The sequence below is a fragment of the Adiantum capillus-veneris genome, chromosome 8 (genome assembly GCF_014529385.1).
Source record: "Adiantum capillus-veneris isolate H3 chromosome 8, ASM1452938v2, whole genome shotgun sequence".
Taxonomy (NCBI): domain Eukaryota; kingdom Viridiplantae; phylum Streptophyta; class Polypodiopsida; order Polypodiales; family Pteridaceae; genus Adiantum; species Adiantum capillus-veneris.
The window spans coordinates 107161695-107177065 of NC_140938.1; the positions used below are offsets into that span (position 1 = coordinate 107161695).

A 15371-nucleotide genomic window follows, 5' to 3' on the forward strand; every position below is an offset into this window, starting at 1 on the left:
CAAGTGAGTATTGGCATTGCCAATGCACTCCCTTGACTGGTTTGCATTAGTGCGGCATTCTTTTGTATTCTAATGGGGCACTCAGCTACTCGATGTGGTCCACCACATTCTTAGCACTGAAGAGGTGGTCTCCTGGAAAAACTATTAATGTTTTGGCCTCTTGCTGCTAGCGCAGTAGCTTGATATACCGGTTTGATTTGTCCCCAATGGTCTTCCATATAGTACATGGGACACTCCTCAAGCATGTCGACTCCATAGGTGATACTAGAGTCTATGTCCTCTTCGCAATCTACATAAGTACTAGATGACTCGCAACCTATTTGGTTCATAGGTGTAACTCTTGGATGAGGGGGTTGCGGTCCTAGCACTGGAAGTGGCAACGGTGTGGTTTGGACCACATTTTGGGTTCTAGGGACCATGTGCTGTAATGGCAACTGTTGCTCCATGGGTGGGGTAGGCATCAATGCAGGAACTCGAGGTGAGTTTGCCCAAGCTATAGGCGGTCTATTTTCCATGATGCGTTTAAGCATTAGGCAATCCTTCGCTTGATGGCCATACCTACCACACGCGTTACAAGTCCCGTTAAACTTTACTCTGAAAGTAGGGCATTCACTCGTAGTATGTGGGCCCAAGCAAATTGAGCACCATTGTTGCTCCCTTCTTGGATACATATGAGTGTTTTGTGGAGCACGATTACCCCTAAGGCTTTCTTGGATGGCCTTTGTGAGATCTACCAAAGTCATCTCAGATATCGTTTACTCTTTCACGATTGGCTTTATCTTCATTGGCTCATGCCCTGATGCTTGGGAGCTACTTGACTTAGGCTCGGCAGACACTCTTTCTCCTGCAATCATTAAATTATCCTCCAATTGGATTGCATTCATGGTGACTGCTTCCCAAGTAGTGATACCTCTAATGACTAGGCCATTATAGATACTTTCATGTCGTAGTCCCCTAATGAATCTATCGAGCAATTGGTTGTTGTTGAATCGCTCGTTTGGATTGCATCGAGAATTCAAATTCTTTAGGCGACTAATGAAGTCTCTCACGGATTCACCTTCTTCTCGTTGGGCTTTCTGGAGCTGAGAGGCTACACCCCAAAGTACTCCCTCTCGTATGTATTCTTTTAAGAACAGTCTCCTAAGAGTAGAGTAGATCGTTTTTTCTTCTACTCTTAAGGTTCTATACCAATCTCCAGCCTTTTCGCTTAGGGTCAAACTCAAAGCCTTACACTTATGTAGCTCATTGTGCTCTTCCAAGGAATCGCACACATGTTCAAAGACTTCCATATGCTTTCTAGCATCTCCGTCTCCATTGAATTTCTGTGTGAGCTTAGCTACTTGAACTGCCTTGCTCCTAGGCTCTCTATCAGGTGCACCACGCATGTTTTCCGCAATAGAGCGACCGATAATTTGAGCAAATGCTGCCAAATCTCCTATTTGAGCAGGTATAATGGGTGTATGTGCTCCTGGAACCACATGTGAGATGGGAGTTGGCCTTGGCCTTGGCATACGCGCGGCTCTTGGGTCCCATATTTCGTATGGTGGTGTACCAGACGGTGGTCCAAAGTTTACATGCGTGGCCCTAGGCATAGGGGGTGCTTGATGTGGCATGTTATTATTAAATGGCATGGCTCCACTTGTATAAGAGCTTGGATAATTCCATTGTGGATTGTAAGCTCTTGGAATAATCGGAGGTGTAGGAGCTACATGAGGCTGAGGTACGACAGGTGCACATGATTGATACATACATGTAGGTATAGTTGGGGGCACTGTGCTACTAGGCATCGGCGCAGTGTTAACAAATGAACTCCATGGTGTACTTTTTGTCATGCTCACCATTGGGATATGCATGGTAGCCGTAGTGTCATTAAGAGAAAGATGAGCTAGATCTGGGAAGGTAAAGCTGCCACTTGTGGGCTCAGATTGTACTGAGGCTCCTGGCGAAACAACATATGGAGGATCAATGGGGCTCACTGAGGGGGTCTCCATTTGTGACAGGGTTGGTTGGTTGGCCTTTCCCGTATCCAAGAATCTCATTAGGCCTGTTGAAGGCATGTTGATCCCTGTGTTCTGTCTTTCTAACTCGACAATCCTATGGAGGACATCACAGACTTTCTGTTGTTGCTCATCTATGCTAGTAGCACCCGATGTGGATTGTAGAACATCTAACCAACCCACATGATAGGTGTGTCCCGTGTACCGATCAGTTAAAGCTTCTGCTTGTAGGTCATACTCCCAATTTTCGTTTAGGAATATCCCATCTAGGCCTGGCGTGCTGGAGGTTTCCCTTGAAGTGGAAGCATTATTGCTCCCCATTGCTTGCCCCTCCGTGACTGCTACCTTGGGAGCACTCGGTTGCTCGGCTGGTATGATTGTTGTCATAGGAGCCTTTGCTTTCAAGGCTCGACTTTGTTCTAGCCCTCATAGGTTCTCAATTTCCCTCTCCCTTGTTGCTTGCATATAGCGTTCGATCTCTTGTACTTCGGCAAGACTCCTACCATCGGGTAGTAAAACCTCAGAGGGAGATAGTCCTAAAGGATCAGGAGGTGCAGTGGATGGAACATTCACATGCACACTCTCAAGAAGCATAGAGTCTATTTTAGGCATGAATGACGAATTTACTTCCCCACTCCCTTCATTTATTTCATTAACCGCATGTTCGGAGCGAGTAGCTCTACTAAGGGTCTCTTTTAAGCGGCTAAACACGCTGGACCCGGGCCGTGGGCCCATGGCATGCATGTTTTGACTTGAACTATCACGGTTTGGTGTAGGATACCCCTCCATGACTTCGTAGTGAGAGGAAGAATCACTAGACGCGATATGAGGATCTTGGGTCGCGCTACCTTGAGTCCCGGCCGAAGGTCCAGAACCTAGGGTGGAGGAATAATGGGTGCCCGCGTAAATGGAGGCACTACCAATATGCTCGTGCTCTAACACTCGTCCAGAGCGTAGGTTCATATGACTTCCACACTCTAAGCGCGTTGGTGAGTGCCCGTGAAGGCCGCTCACTTAGTTTTTTTTTTTTTTTTTTGGTTGTTTATAACCCAAGTTTTTCGTTATTTTTGGTTATTTTTTGTAACCGAGCCACAAAATATGGCGTGTAATAGCTCAAGACGAGCGTTTTAGCTAAAGGAACGTGCCGTGCTTTACAGCTCTCTATTTGGCTACGTGAAGCCCTCGAAATCCTAAAAATAGTTTTTATAGTCCTCGAAATCCTAAAAATAGTTTTTAAATATAAAAAGGTGTATAAACTATTTTTTAAAATTGAGGACTAAGGTCTGGGTTTGGACTTGAGCTTGGGGAATGATCCCCAGCCTGAAAATAAATTTTTTAATTTTTTAATTTTAATTTTTAGTCGTCGCGGCCGCGCCGCGCGCGCGCACACACACACTTAACCTACACCTAACTTATCTACTTACAGCTAATGAAGATACTGCCACACACACTCTAACACTGTTTACACAGTACTACAATAGCTAACAGATCTACCAAACTAACATTGAACCTTACAGAACTAACATTCCATAGCTAATACCTTAATTCTAACAGTACATTGCAAAAAAATTGTAACTCCTTCTTTAACAGAAAACAAAAAAGACAGTATAGTGTAACAAAAAACCTTCTCCACACAACCACACACCTTCCTTCTTCACAAATCCTTCTCCACACAACTACACACACTCATTCCCTACCTTTCCTATGATAGAAATTGCACCACAAGAAAGCGTAAAGTGCTTAACCGAGCTTAGTGTAGGGCATTTCCCCGGCAACGGCGCCAAAAATGTGCGCTCCTCGCCGCACTGTCGAAGCAAAGGACTTGCCGATACACCGTGTGCAAGCCACAAATGGCTCCAAGCACACAACAAGCCTAAACTAGCAAGCTCAAGAGAGCAAAGGGTGTGTCACTCACCGCTCTACGCTCGCCTTCGTGGTGGATTCCTCGCCGCGATGAAGAAGAAGCTACAGTCGTGCCGCGCTCAACCGCTTCGCCGTCGTCGTGCCTTCGTAATGCTCGATCGCACACACACTCTCCCTCTCTCTCTCTCTCACATACACACACACACACAAGGAGGTGAAGAAGAAGAAGATGGAGATGGAGATGGAGCAAGAGCACTCTTCTATTGCACAAATGAGAGAATGAGTGAATTTTAGGTTTAGTTGGCTTTTATATGAGCTCACCCCATTCACACTTGGGCGCCCATGCTTAGCCAACTAATCCCTTGAATGTCCCAGTTAGAGTGCGCCTCTCATCGGCGATCACTCTTACCCTTTTCCTATTGGTCCGACAAGCCCGGTACCTGACTCTACCAAATACATAATACACGTCCGTCGTAGGTGATGGGGTGTCCGTGAGCCGTGAGGGTTAACACGGTCCCAAGACTAAAATGTCAATACGAGGGAATAAGTGACTTGACTAGGGAATGGAGGCACGCAAAGAGGTTGTCAATTTCTTGTTTGAAAACAATACACTCCGTGAAAAAGATCTATGAACTCTCTAACTGTGAAAAACTTGATTTCTACCTCTTTGATCCAATCACACATCCACATGGCAGGTACATTCCTTATTAGGTCTTAACCACTTCTGGACCAACAAATCTAAAATCTGCACACTTGAAAAAATCTCGATTCTCTCCAACATCAAAATTACAGGTTGTCGAATCTAGTGTCGGACACACCTACTACATGCTCCTAAGCTTTGGGATTCACATGCAACTAACAAAATCTCAAAACGATGCTCGAATAGTGAGATATGTCACTTCGAAGGTCGTGGGAGTAGATGCCTAGATCTCGTGAAACGCTTGCAATGTAGATATGGACGTGTAGAGGTCCTCGAGGCTAACGTGGTGAGGCTCTCGGCTTGTCGATATACGATAACCGTGCGATGCAGTGCAAAGAGATGAAATCTTGACAGCAAGAGGGAGCTCACGACGTACAAAGAAAACCTTATCTCTTATTATGAATAATGAACTGTGTCAAAACCTTACAAAGTTGTCGTTTATACCCACGCTATGGGTCTTTTATGTACAAAGGCCAAAACTACTTAAAAAACAATTGACCTATCCTAGAAGCTTGTCTAACTTATGATACATCTTGGAAGCTCAAAGCCCCAGATTTTGCATAAATGAAACAAGATCAAAGATCTAATGATTTTTTGATGGAAAAATTACAGTCACTTTTTGTTTACAAAGGCTCAAACAACCGCTTGAGCATCTTCTTCTCGTGAAATGACATCTATTGTGGGAATCTTCCAACACGTACACCTAAACTTAAACCTACAATCTAAACTTCTACCCTAAATCCAAAATTGAATTTACAACTTAAACCTAAACCGAGTTAAAAAAAAGTGCAAATTATAAACTAAGTTACATATGCAAGCTTAACACCTAGATTTAAAAACTGCACAGACAAGCTTAAAACTTAAACTAAAAGAAAATAAAAAGCAAATGCATAAATTTAAACCGCATACGCATACCTAACCTAAAAGCATAAATCGTAAACCTAATTGCATACGCATATGCAAACCAAAAATTTAAATTTAAATGTAAATCCCAAACTTATAAATTAAAATGCATACACATACGCATACGCATATGCATATAACTTAAGTTAATCGTAAAGCAAAAAATCTAACCGACAACCTGTTTATACTACAAGTTGAAAACCAAACTATATGTGCAATTTTGAAACTCAAGTTTAACCTTGAACCGTTTATGCATGTGCTCACTTAAACAAACAACTAAAATCGAAAATCGAAAACGTAATTCTGAAGGTATAATTGAAACGTAAACTTAGAATGATTTGCTTGAGCCTGAACCAAATTTATTAAAATTTAAATAAATTCAAATCCATTTATTTAAATGTAAACATAAATTGACTTAAAAATTAAACTTAAATTTAAACATAAACATATTAAATCAAATGATAAACCCTAAATTTATGCTTAAAGCATAAAATAAACTCTAAATTTTTATCTTGATATGAATTTGAAACTTAAATTTAAGTAACGAAAAATTGAGAAAAGTATTTAGGAGTAAGGAGAATCCAATGAAGGTATATTGACACAAATTAACGCTTAAAAACACAATAAAGGATTTTACTACACAATAGATTTAGCCATACTATGTTTTCGAAGCCATACAAATCCTATATGTAAGATAAGGGTATACTAAATTTTATTACTACAATTTTCATAAGCATAAAAAGATATTAAAAGGTATTCCTAATTCAAAGATTCCCTCAACGACAACAAAAATGTTGCACTAGTCTATATCACACAGGAACGGGAAGTGATGAAGCACATAGATTTGCAATAAATACCAGTTGGACGTGAGAAGGACGAATACAACATTGAGAGAGAGAGAGAGAGAGAGAGAGAGAGAGAGACTTTAAAGAGAAGAAAATGCTAAGGAGAAACTAAAGGAGAAGAGAAACACAAATATACCATTTGAAGTCGGCCACCTCTTTATATGGACACAAAAGGTCTTTTGACTTTCCACCTTCATCTATCTTTTCATTTCTTATACTCACCCTTCACTTACACGCTTAATATGTTTTGAAAGACTTTTTATTTTTCTGAGATTGGGGAGACCTAATGGATTCTACTTCTCATAAATAGAGGGTTTTATAAGGATCTCCGCTCTCATGTAGTATGCTCTTTTCTATAAAGAATGGATCCCCTAAGGTGCAAGCATACATAATTGGTTTTGGAGAAAGGCCTTCCTTGTGCATGTAGGTAAAACAACCCAAAGCTTCCTTGCCACAACCATGTTGGTTATATCCTCCAATCAGTGCACTCCAAGAGACCCCGTCCCAGAGAGGATGCCCATCATGAAGTTTTTGTGCTTTTGTGAGGGCACCACATTTTATTGATCAGGGCATTGCCAAGCATGTCATCTTTCTCCAATAGCCTATGACTAACAATCTCATCATGAATTCTCTCACCCATCTAGAGGACTTGCACTATTGCATCTAGAGAGAGACAATATCAATGCTGTAGGCAAAAATAACACATCTATAGAGGGTTTTTGTGAGGCAACCAATCTATGTGTGTGTGTGTGTGTGTGAGAGAGAGAGAGAGAGAGAGAGAGAGAGAGGGGGGGGGGGGGGGGGGGGGGGGGGGGGGGGGCGAATGCTGCCTTGGTTTGTTGTGAGAATATCGATAAAGTGCAATCAATAAGGATTTTCTATGTGGCGCATAGAGATGAAGAGAATTTGAATGCTGGTATAGAGCCAAGAACCAATTCACATGGGGTAAGTTTATGAACTTTTGTGCAACCCGGAAATTGGGAACTCCTGTGTTCACATGAAGACCCCAACTAGTGGCAAAAATGCCTATTTTTATTATATTGGCACTTAATAAACATGCAGCAAGCCTGGAAAAGTGAACAATGAGCTTGTCATCTCTCCTTCACGTGCTTGGAGAATTCAACAGAGGGCTTGTCTCTTATGCGATTGTGTATATGATCCACCCCTTCCCCTTGGAGCAAGGATGCATCTGGTTGTTGCGAGCCTTCTCGCTCGCAAACTCCCATGGAAACATGAAAAGTTTGCAAATATTGGCAATCAGTTGTGAACCTAGCATGGATACCCACACCTTCATTAGTTTATTAGAATCTATGCAAATTCCTCCAGACTGGTGCTTTGTTTGCAATGGCAAGAAAAATCACAACTGCGAGCAAGTTTTTAACCCAGCGCGTAGACTACAATAGCCTGTTAGCACTGCGCTAACTAGCCTGCACGAATCGCCTCTTGCTTATGGTGTCCACCTCATTTCTTGAAAAACGGAAACCTGCTACATTGCCAACCGAGCTCTATGCTCTTTAGCCTGCACTTTGTCCCCCTCCTTACAGATCGCTGCACTTGCCATGCCATCATCCAAATTCTTTTTGTGCGGCTCTGTTGTTGGCATGTGGAGAGATTCTTGTCTCTAGCTTTGTCACTGGCATATGGAAAGATTTGTTTGCTACTTTCTTTTTTTAAGAATCGTAGGCACATACTACTCCCTTTAACGAATATTCCTCCTACCTACTGGCAAGATGCAAAATAAAATTGATAGACTTAAACGAATATTCCTCATCATCCCCTCCCCTTTCGCTTGCATCCCTACCTTCTGCCTGAACTCCCCTTTCTGACCTACTTTCTTTTTTAAGAATCGTAGGCACATACTATTCGCCATAACGAATATTCCTCCTACCTACTGGCAAGATGCAAAATAAAATAGATAGACTTAAACGAATATTCCTCATCATCCCCTCCCCTTTCGCTTGCATCCCTACCTTCTCTACCTGAACTCCCCTTTTGCCTCTGGCCTCGTCCGCTTACCTTTTGCCTCTTACGCTCTGTAGAGCATAGCCCTCAAGGGTTCCCTTACACACATCCCCTTCATAGCCATCTTCCCATCTGCCTCTGCTAATCCCCAAGAGGACTGCAAGAGAATCATCTTGCTCAATGGTATGAGGTTGTAGCCATAGTGATGGACACTATGCGGCTACTATGCTACTGTAGGCAAGCAAGCCTTGCATCTCACGGTGAACTTATGGGTACAAAGAACCCACATGGAGAGAGAGAGAGAGAGAGAGAGAGAGAGAGAGAGAGAGAGAGAGAGAGAGAGAGAGAGAGAGAGAGAGAGAGAGAGAGAGAGAGAGAGAGAGAGAGAGAGAGAGAGAGTTGTCACATGCATGCAAGGAGAACGAATGGATGAGAATGCAAACAGACAGGTACCTAATGAAGGGAAGAATAGATAGGCTGTGCACATGTAACAAACCCAACAGACGACGGTGAGGGGAGAACTGCCTATGTACAAATTGGCCTCTCGCGCACATGCAAGTCGTCTATTAGTCTGTCAAGAGCCTTTCGACGTGTGCAGAGCCTGTTCCTCAATCATTCGCATTCCCGCTTCACCAACGGTGCTCATCAGCTACAAACGGCAGTGAAAGAGGGAGTGACATTCCGATAGGCCCGGTGAGAAGACAACGAGAATTCTGCAGGGGCATCATGAGCTTTGTGCACTTTTCCATCAATCGGAGACACTGAGGCATGCAAAGATAGCCTGCGCACATGCATGGTCCCGACTAGTCTCAGCAGCCTGAATCTGCACCGACCGATATCACCCACTTCGCGCACATGCCGTGGCGGCAGCAGCAACACCGACCTGCCATTGGTCGTTAGTGTGCGCACATGCAAGCTAACTAACATGGATCCGGTGAGTAGATGAAGTTGCAGACCATGTTGCAGAGGTTGGACGCATGCTGCGGGGCCGTCAGCTACCATCTTTAGGCAACCACCACTTTGCTACTGTTGCAAACGGCTAGGGGAGGGCACTCACTTTCTGACGAAGCGATAGAGAAACGTTCAAGAAGCGATCTGCTACAGTCCAAAAAAGTGGCAGGCAGCATGGAATTTCAATCGGGAGTGGCTGGTGCATGTGCGCACCCTAAGAGAGAAGGAGATTCTCCTTGAAGGGCAATCATACGTATTCGCTTTAACGAAGTAACAAGGAATATTCCCCTTGTGCACCACCAGCGCTATTACAAAGGGAAGCGAACGAGAAACGGTGCGAAGCTCCTAGTAGACGGGGGCATGGACGCAGGCAGAGCAGCGTGCATGCTCACGTCATCGTCCTCTTTCACAACGCAGCTCACATCGTCTACTTCCTCCACAGCTCCATCGTCTTCTGCTTCGTCCTCTTGCTGCTCTGCTGCGCTTTGTACAACAACCAGCTCTCTTTTGGGCAAGAACGCAGGGCACAACTCTCGAAGTCAACAAGGCGATCCTTACCATCACTTTTCCGTCATGGCAAGCTCAGAGCGTGGCTCTTTGACTTCTAGCGATGGACCTACAACCTCTGCACGGACAACACCTTCCTCTGCTATTGATTTTCTCATGCTCTGCCAGCGCCTCAAGGTGAGCTCTGGCTGCTTTCTTTTTTGTTCATGAAAGGGGTAGAGTTAGTATTTAACGTGGTTGTATTTGCAATGACGTCATCCTGCCCAAATTGTGAGCTCTCTCTCTCTCTCTCTCTCTCTCTCTCACACACACACACACACACACACACACACACACACACACACACACACAGTGTGTGTGTGCAGCTATGCATGCGTCTCTGTATGTATGCACGTATGTCCCTATCCTGACCAATATCCACATATGCATGTGTTGCTTCGAGATGCTGGTCTCCATTTAAACTTTATTTATCATGACGGAAAAGGAGGGGAAAAAGTGAGAAGAAACCTAATTGGAGCTATTAGTAAGGGATACTGAACTTAAACAAAGTGAGGAATGGACATGGGTCTGCTTACTTTGCCCATCGAGGTGGAAAGAAGAAGAAGAAAAAGAAAAGAATTTTTAATGTGGTATGACAATCTCACAAGACGTCCATGATCCTATCCAACGAGTAAGAGAGATAGAAAGAAAGAAAGGAAGTTGGGTACATCCAATTGACCAAAAGACGAATCCAGTATATCCATTTGATAATATTTCCACTATGAGTATCATGTCACTGGTCTTATAGGCATAAAAAAGTGAAAAAAAAACTAAAAATAGCTATGATACATCCATTTCATATTCCACTATGGGTATCATGTCAATGGCCTTATCGACATCATCACTCTTTGAACCAGAAAGGCTTGTTGTGCCCACCTTCTAGACTCATAGTCTTAATCCTACATCCACCACTTTGATAGCCATTTGGACGGAGCTGCTACTTACTCTTTGTTGCCATTGGGATAGTTCAACAGGCTCTTCTAGGGAAACAAAGAGTCATCGATGCTCCTTTTTCACGCATGGACGAGATTCTCAATCCTTTTCAGTCGGGACCATGGTCACATCACATGGAATTATGCTCCTCCCAAGTGGTTCATTTTGCACTTCTCATACAGGTCGCCTTGATACCTACATAGCATTCACATTGTTATCCCTCTTTTGTACATCCCTCATACATGTCACCTTGATACCTACATAGCACTCACATTGTTATCCCTCTTTTGTACATCCCTTGGGTGTGTCAAAGGTGGCAACGGAAGATGCAATGAACAAAGCACACTTGTGGCTCGTGATTTGATGAACACCTCAACTCCGATCTAGAACACCTACAATGCCACTTACAAGCACGAGGCACACTTTGTGTAGAAGAGAAATCAATAAGGTAGAAAGAGACAGGACATCTGAGAGAGAGAGAGAGAGAGAGAGAGAGAGAGAGAGAGAGAGAGAGAGAGAGAGAGATTGATTTGGGAGAGGCTCTTCATGCTCATAACAAGCTGCTCATACAAGTGAGCAAGGGTGCTTTGGCATAGATCTGACATGCCCAATGGATAGACCTGAGGTACACACAACTACGACTGCTATTGCCACTTCCAACTGCTCTCACCTTTGAAGTTAGCTTTGAAGAAAGCACCTATTCCGCGGGTGTACACTGAAGATGAACTCGACGACGTAGTCAAAAGACGAGTCAACCGACTCGTGAAGACCAAGAAGCATTCAAAGAAATATAGTTGAGTAGCAGATTACCTTGGCTACTTGGGTCACAAGTCTACTTTTGTAAATGCACGAAAGACAAAGAAGCGTGTATGCTGTGAGGGTGTGTCTAGTTCGTTCTCATCCTCTTTTGATAGTTCCGACAACTGATTCCAGTGATGAGGACAAGAAACGAAGAAAGACCAAAGACACTGTAAGGTGCAACGGAATGAATGTTTGAACTTTGCTCAAGATGAGTGCTCCGAACTGTGCTCAAGGTTCCTTTTATTCTTATGGAAGGGAGAGCCTTCTGTTCTTAATGAGAGAGTGCAATGGACACAAACAAAGTGAATGGACATTGTGCATGAAAGTGCATGAGACTGAGAGATAGAGAGAGAAGAATACGACACCAGAGATGTTGTTAAACCCTCCTCCGAAGGCCCCACTCTCTATAGCGGGAGCGGTCTACTATTGATTGCACAAATCTCTACAATGCTTGGACTTGCCGACGATGTCGACGACGATGAGGACGACGACGAGACGGGCTGAAAACTGAAATCTCTAAGGGCTGAAATCTGCAAATCTTTATCTGCTGAATTCTGACTCTATGTTGGTGACGATGTCGATGGCGACGATGCGACGACGACGCGCTGAAAACGCAGATGCTGAAATCTGCGTTTTCTGGGCTGAAACTGTAAACCTTACGGAAACTGACCGTGCGGCGAGGAACTGCTACGGGAAGGTGAGATCTACGAGGTTCGGGGGTTCTTCTGCGATGTCTAAAGGCTGAAAACTGAAAACGCTGGTGTTGCTTGAGGTTTCGTCGCGGGAATCTGCAAAACGCTGAGGTTGGTCTGCAAATCAAAAACGCTAGGCTTTTGCTGTGTCTTGCTGTCGCCGGGTTGGTCTGCAATGCAAAACACTGGGGCTGATCTGCAATGGAGAAAAACGCTGGCTGTCCTTGGTTGAAAACGCTAAGTCTCCTGCCGGGGGGAGGTCTTGCTGAGAAGTCTCTTGTTGAGCAAGGTGCTCCTGCTGCCTCTTCTGCCAATTAGTGCTAGTCTAGGTTTGCTTATATACAAACTTACTCAATTTGCCCTACCTACTTTCCAACAAAAGTCACTTAAAAATAATAAGTGAAAAATGTCAAAAATAGGGAAAATAGGTCAAATACACTGGAAAATTCCCCTGAAGGATTCTAATGGATTCTGATGGGAATGCTTATGATCATGCTGTGTGCAACCAGAGGATATGCATCTACACTAAGTGTCTGGGCATGCACGGTCTGCGAACAGACTCACAAAAGTGTCAGATCACTTCTAAATCTAGACTGACTGGACTGACAGAACCCTTGTCGTGCTGTAGATTGTCCACGGACACATAGGGTTGGATGTGTCACGTGACAGACACAGAAAGAACAAGAAGAAGACTAAGAAGAGCAGATTCCAACGAAGATCCCGCAAATATTCAGGTAGCTCCGAGGAGGCTTCATCCTCTTCTGGAAGTTCGGACTCCAATGAACCGATGTTTTATTCTAAGAGGAAGCATTTTTAAAGAGCCAACCAATATGACTTTCTCGAGGACAAGAGCAAGAAAACCAAAGATTTCAAGGAGGGTGGACAAGCACTAAAGTTTGATACTTTTTCAGGTTTCCGAGATACCCACAAGGCCCTCGCTTTTATTCAACAATTTGACATAGCTTATTCAGGAGGGTGCTATTCAGAGCACTCCAAGGTTTGGAGGGCAGCATCCTATTTGAAAAGAAATGCACAGATTTGGTGGTCCACTCTTTTGTTACGAAAGGAAGCACTGACAAAGTGGTTGTAGTTTAAGCGGCTTTTCACTTCCTCTTGGCTCACTCATGAGTATGAACGTGATGTGGTTACCGCTTGGAATCATCTTCGGATGATCAAGGAAGATACTTTGGATACTTAATGCCAAAGATTTTGGGATACTTTCCTACCGGCCTCTTCTTTTAAAAAGATCACTTTTAAGGAACAGATCGAGCTATTTTGTTGTGGTCTACCCAAAGAGATACGAGATTATTGCTTACTGCAGAAGTCCAAGTCCATACAACAACTGATGGGACATGCTAAGCAAGGGTTTGCTATGCATTCGGATACTCTTACGCATCCAACTGATCAACTTTTGACAACAAGGACCGGACAGAACTCGAATGATGGTAACGAAAGAAGAGGGAAGTTTTTGAAAAAGGAAGATACACGTCCCCGACTGATAGAGGAACAGCGATCCGAGTACCTTAAAACGGGGAAGTGCTTTGAATGTGGAGAATATGGACATGTGTCAACATGGTTCCCCAAAAAGGCACCTAGAGGACAATCAAAAGACAGGACAGAGAGTCCCACAGCAGCCGAAGAGCGTGGGAGAAAAGGGTAGGATTGGTACCAGATTGTGTGGAGACCGACCCTGATTAGATGGATGAAAGTATTGAACTTATCTGTGCATGGGGCAAAGTGCGAGACCGAGAAGCCCTAATCTTCTTAAACGGAGGAGCTGTCACAAACGGGAGCGCACACGAATAATCAACAAGCTGAAAATAAATATTCTTTCAACTCAAAAGAGATGCAAGACAAGATGGACATAGTATTTGGGACCAGAAGATTGGGCTGCCCCCCCTCCTTAAAGAGAATCTTTACTAGGGAGAATCTTTTTACAAGCACAAGAATTGGAGAAAACCCCTCTGTTCTATTCTCAGACTCGATTTTCGTTCCTTCTCGTGAGGGAAATCCGAGAGAGGAGCTCTCAATTATGTTTCCGCCTGTTCTTGAACTGTGAAGCTCTACATACCTTTTTTGATTCTGTCCCGGAATCTATGAGCATAGGTCGAGGCCTTCTCGCTCCTTCTCCTTGTTGGAGTACCTGCAAAATACAAACACGAAACAACTCGTACTGCGAATTCACAATTGATACTTGTCGCACCTTGCACGGAAGAACGACCTCCGTGCTCCGTAGTCTCGCGATCACTTGCGTCTCCTTCTCGGAAGAATCTTCTTTCAAGCTAGCGCTGTCAAAATCTGGGGGACCGAGAGAGATGGCAGGTTGCTTTTATAGGCTCTCGCCCTTGGCAGGAATAGCCGGTGCGGAGCCGGCAGGAATAGGGGAGGGAGTAGCGCTAGGGAGAGGAGGCTGTGGGCTGGTATTTTTGCTGCGCTGAGAGAGAGAGAGAATCCGTACGGTTCAGCCAGCAGCCAATGCTGTTTTTTTATTTAAACCTTGGTTTATTTTTAATGGGCTGCCCACTTATTAAGTGGGCGGCCGGTCACTTTTCATTAAAAAATGTGAACCTGGCCAAAACTCAATAAAACTGAGCGAGCTGAAAATTGATGCTATGCAATCACATTCCAGGCGTCCCCGGGTGCAGTTGTCAGGTACACATTCTATGCAAACACAGATTCCTTGCAGGAAAGCATTCGAGCTTCCCAGAAAATACTTAAAAAATATTCCGCTTCTTAGAACCCTTCTTTATTCTTGTGCTTGCGTCGTTACATGTATTCCTTTTCCGAGTTCGGGTTTCTTGCCAGACCAAAATAATATTTCCTTTTCGATGCTCCCATCACCCATCACGTGACGCATCAGGAATATCCGTTTTCCCGGTCTCTCCTACCGAACTAACGGTACAACCCCTTCTTGATGCTTAATGTCACCCATCATATGACACATCGGAGTTGTCCGTTCCTGATGGATTTTAATAATTCCCGTAGATCTACAATTCCTAATCTTACGGTTCAAGTGCACACATTTAAATATCCTAATTTCAATGAAAATAAATTACTCAAAAAATAAGAAAATAGTCCATTTAGCAACAGGAGCCAAGACCAACTTTATTTCACCCGAATTGGTGGCTCGACTTGGAATTATGCTCGGGGGAATGGGGCCACAGGCGGCGGCTGTTCT

General features: G+C 43.9%; 1 protein-coding gene across 1 annotated transcript in view; it reads left to right on the forward strand.

The window, feature by feature from the left end:
• Positions 1 to 9523: 9523 nt before the first annotated feature.
• LOC147452720 (uncharacterized) overlaps positions 9524 to 15371 on the forward strand; it is a 123963-nt gene continuing 118115 nt past the window's right edge. The window contains exon 1 of the mRNA XM_086518321.1: positions 9524 to 9905. Coding sequence (XP_086374447.1) covers positions 9582 to 9905 — 324 coding nt within the window. The 5' untranslated portion in view covers positions 9524 to 9581. The remainder of the gene's footprint in view (positions 9906 to 15371) is intronic.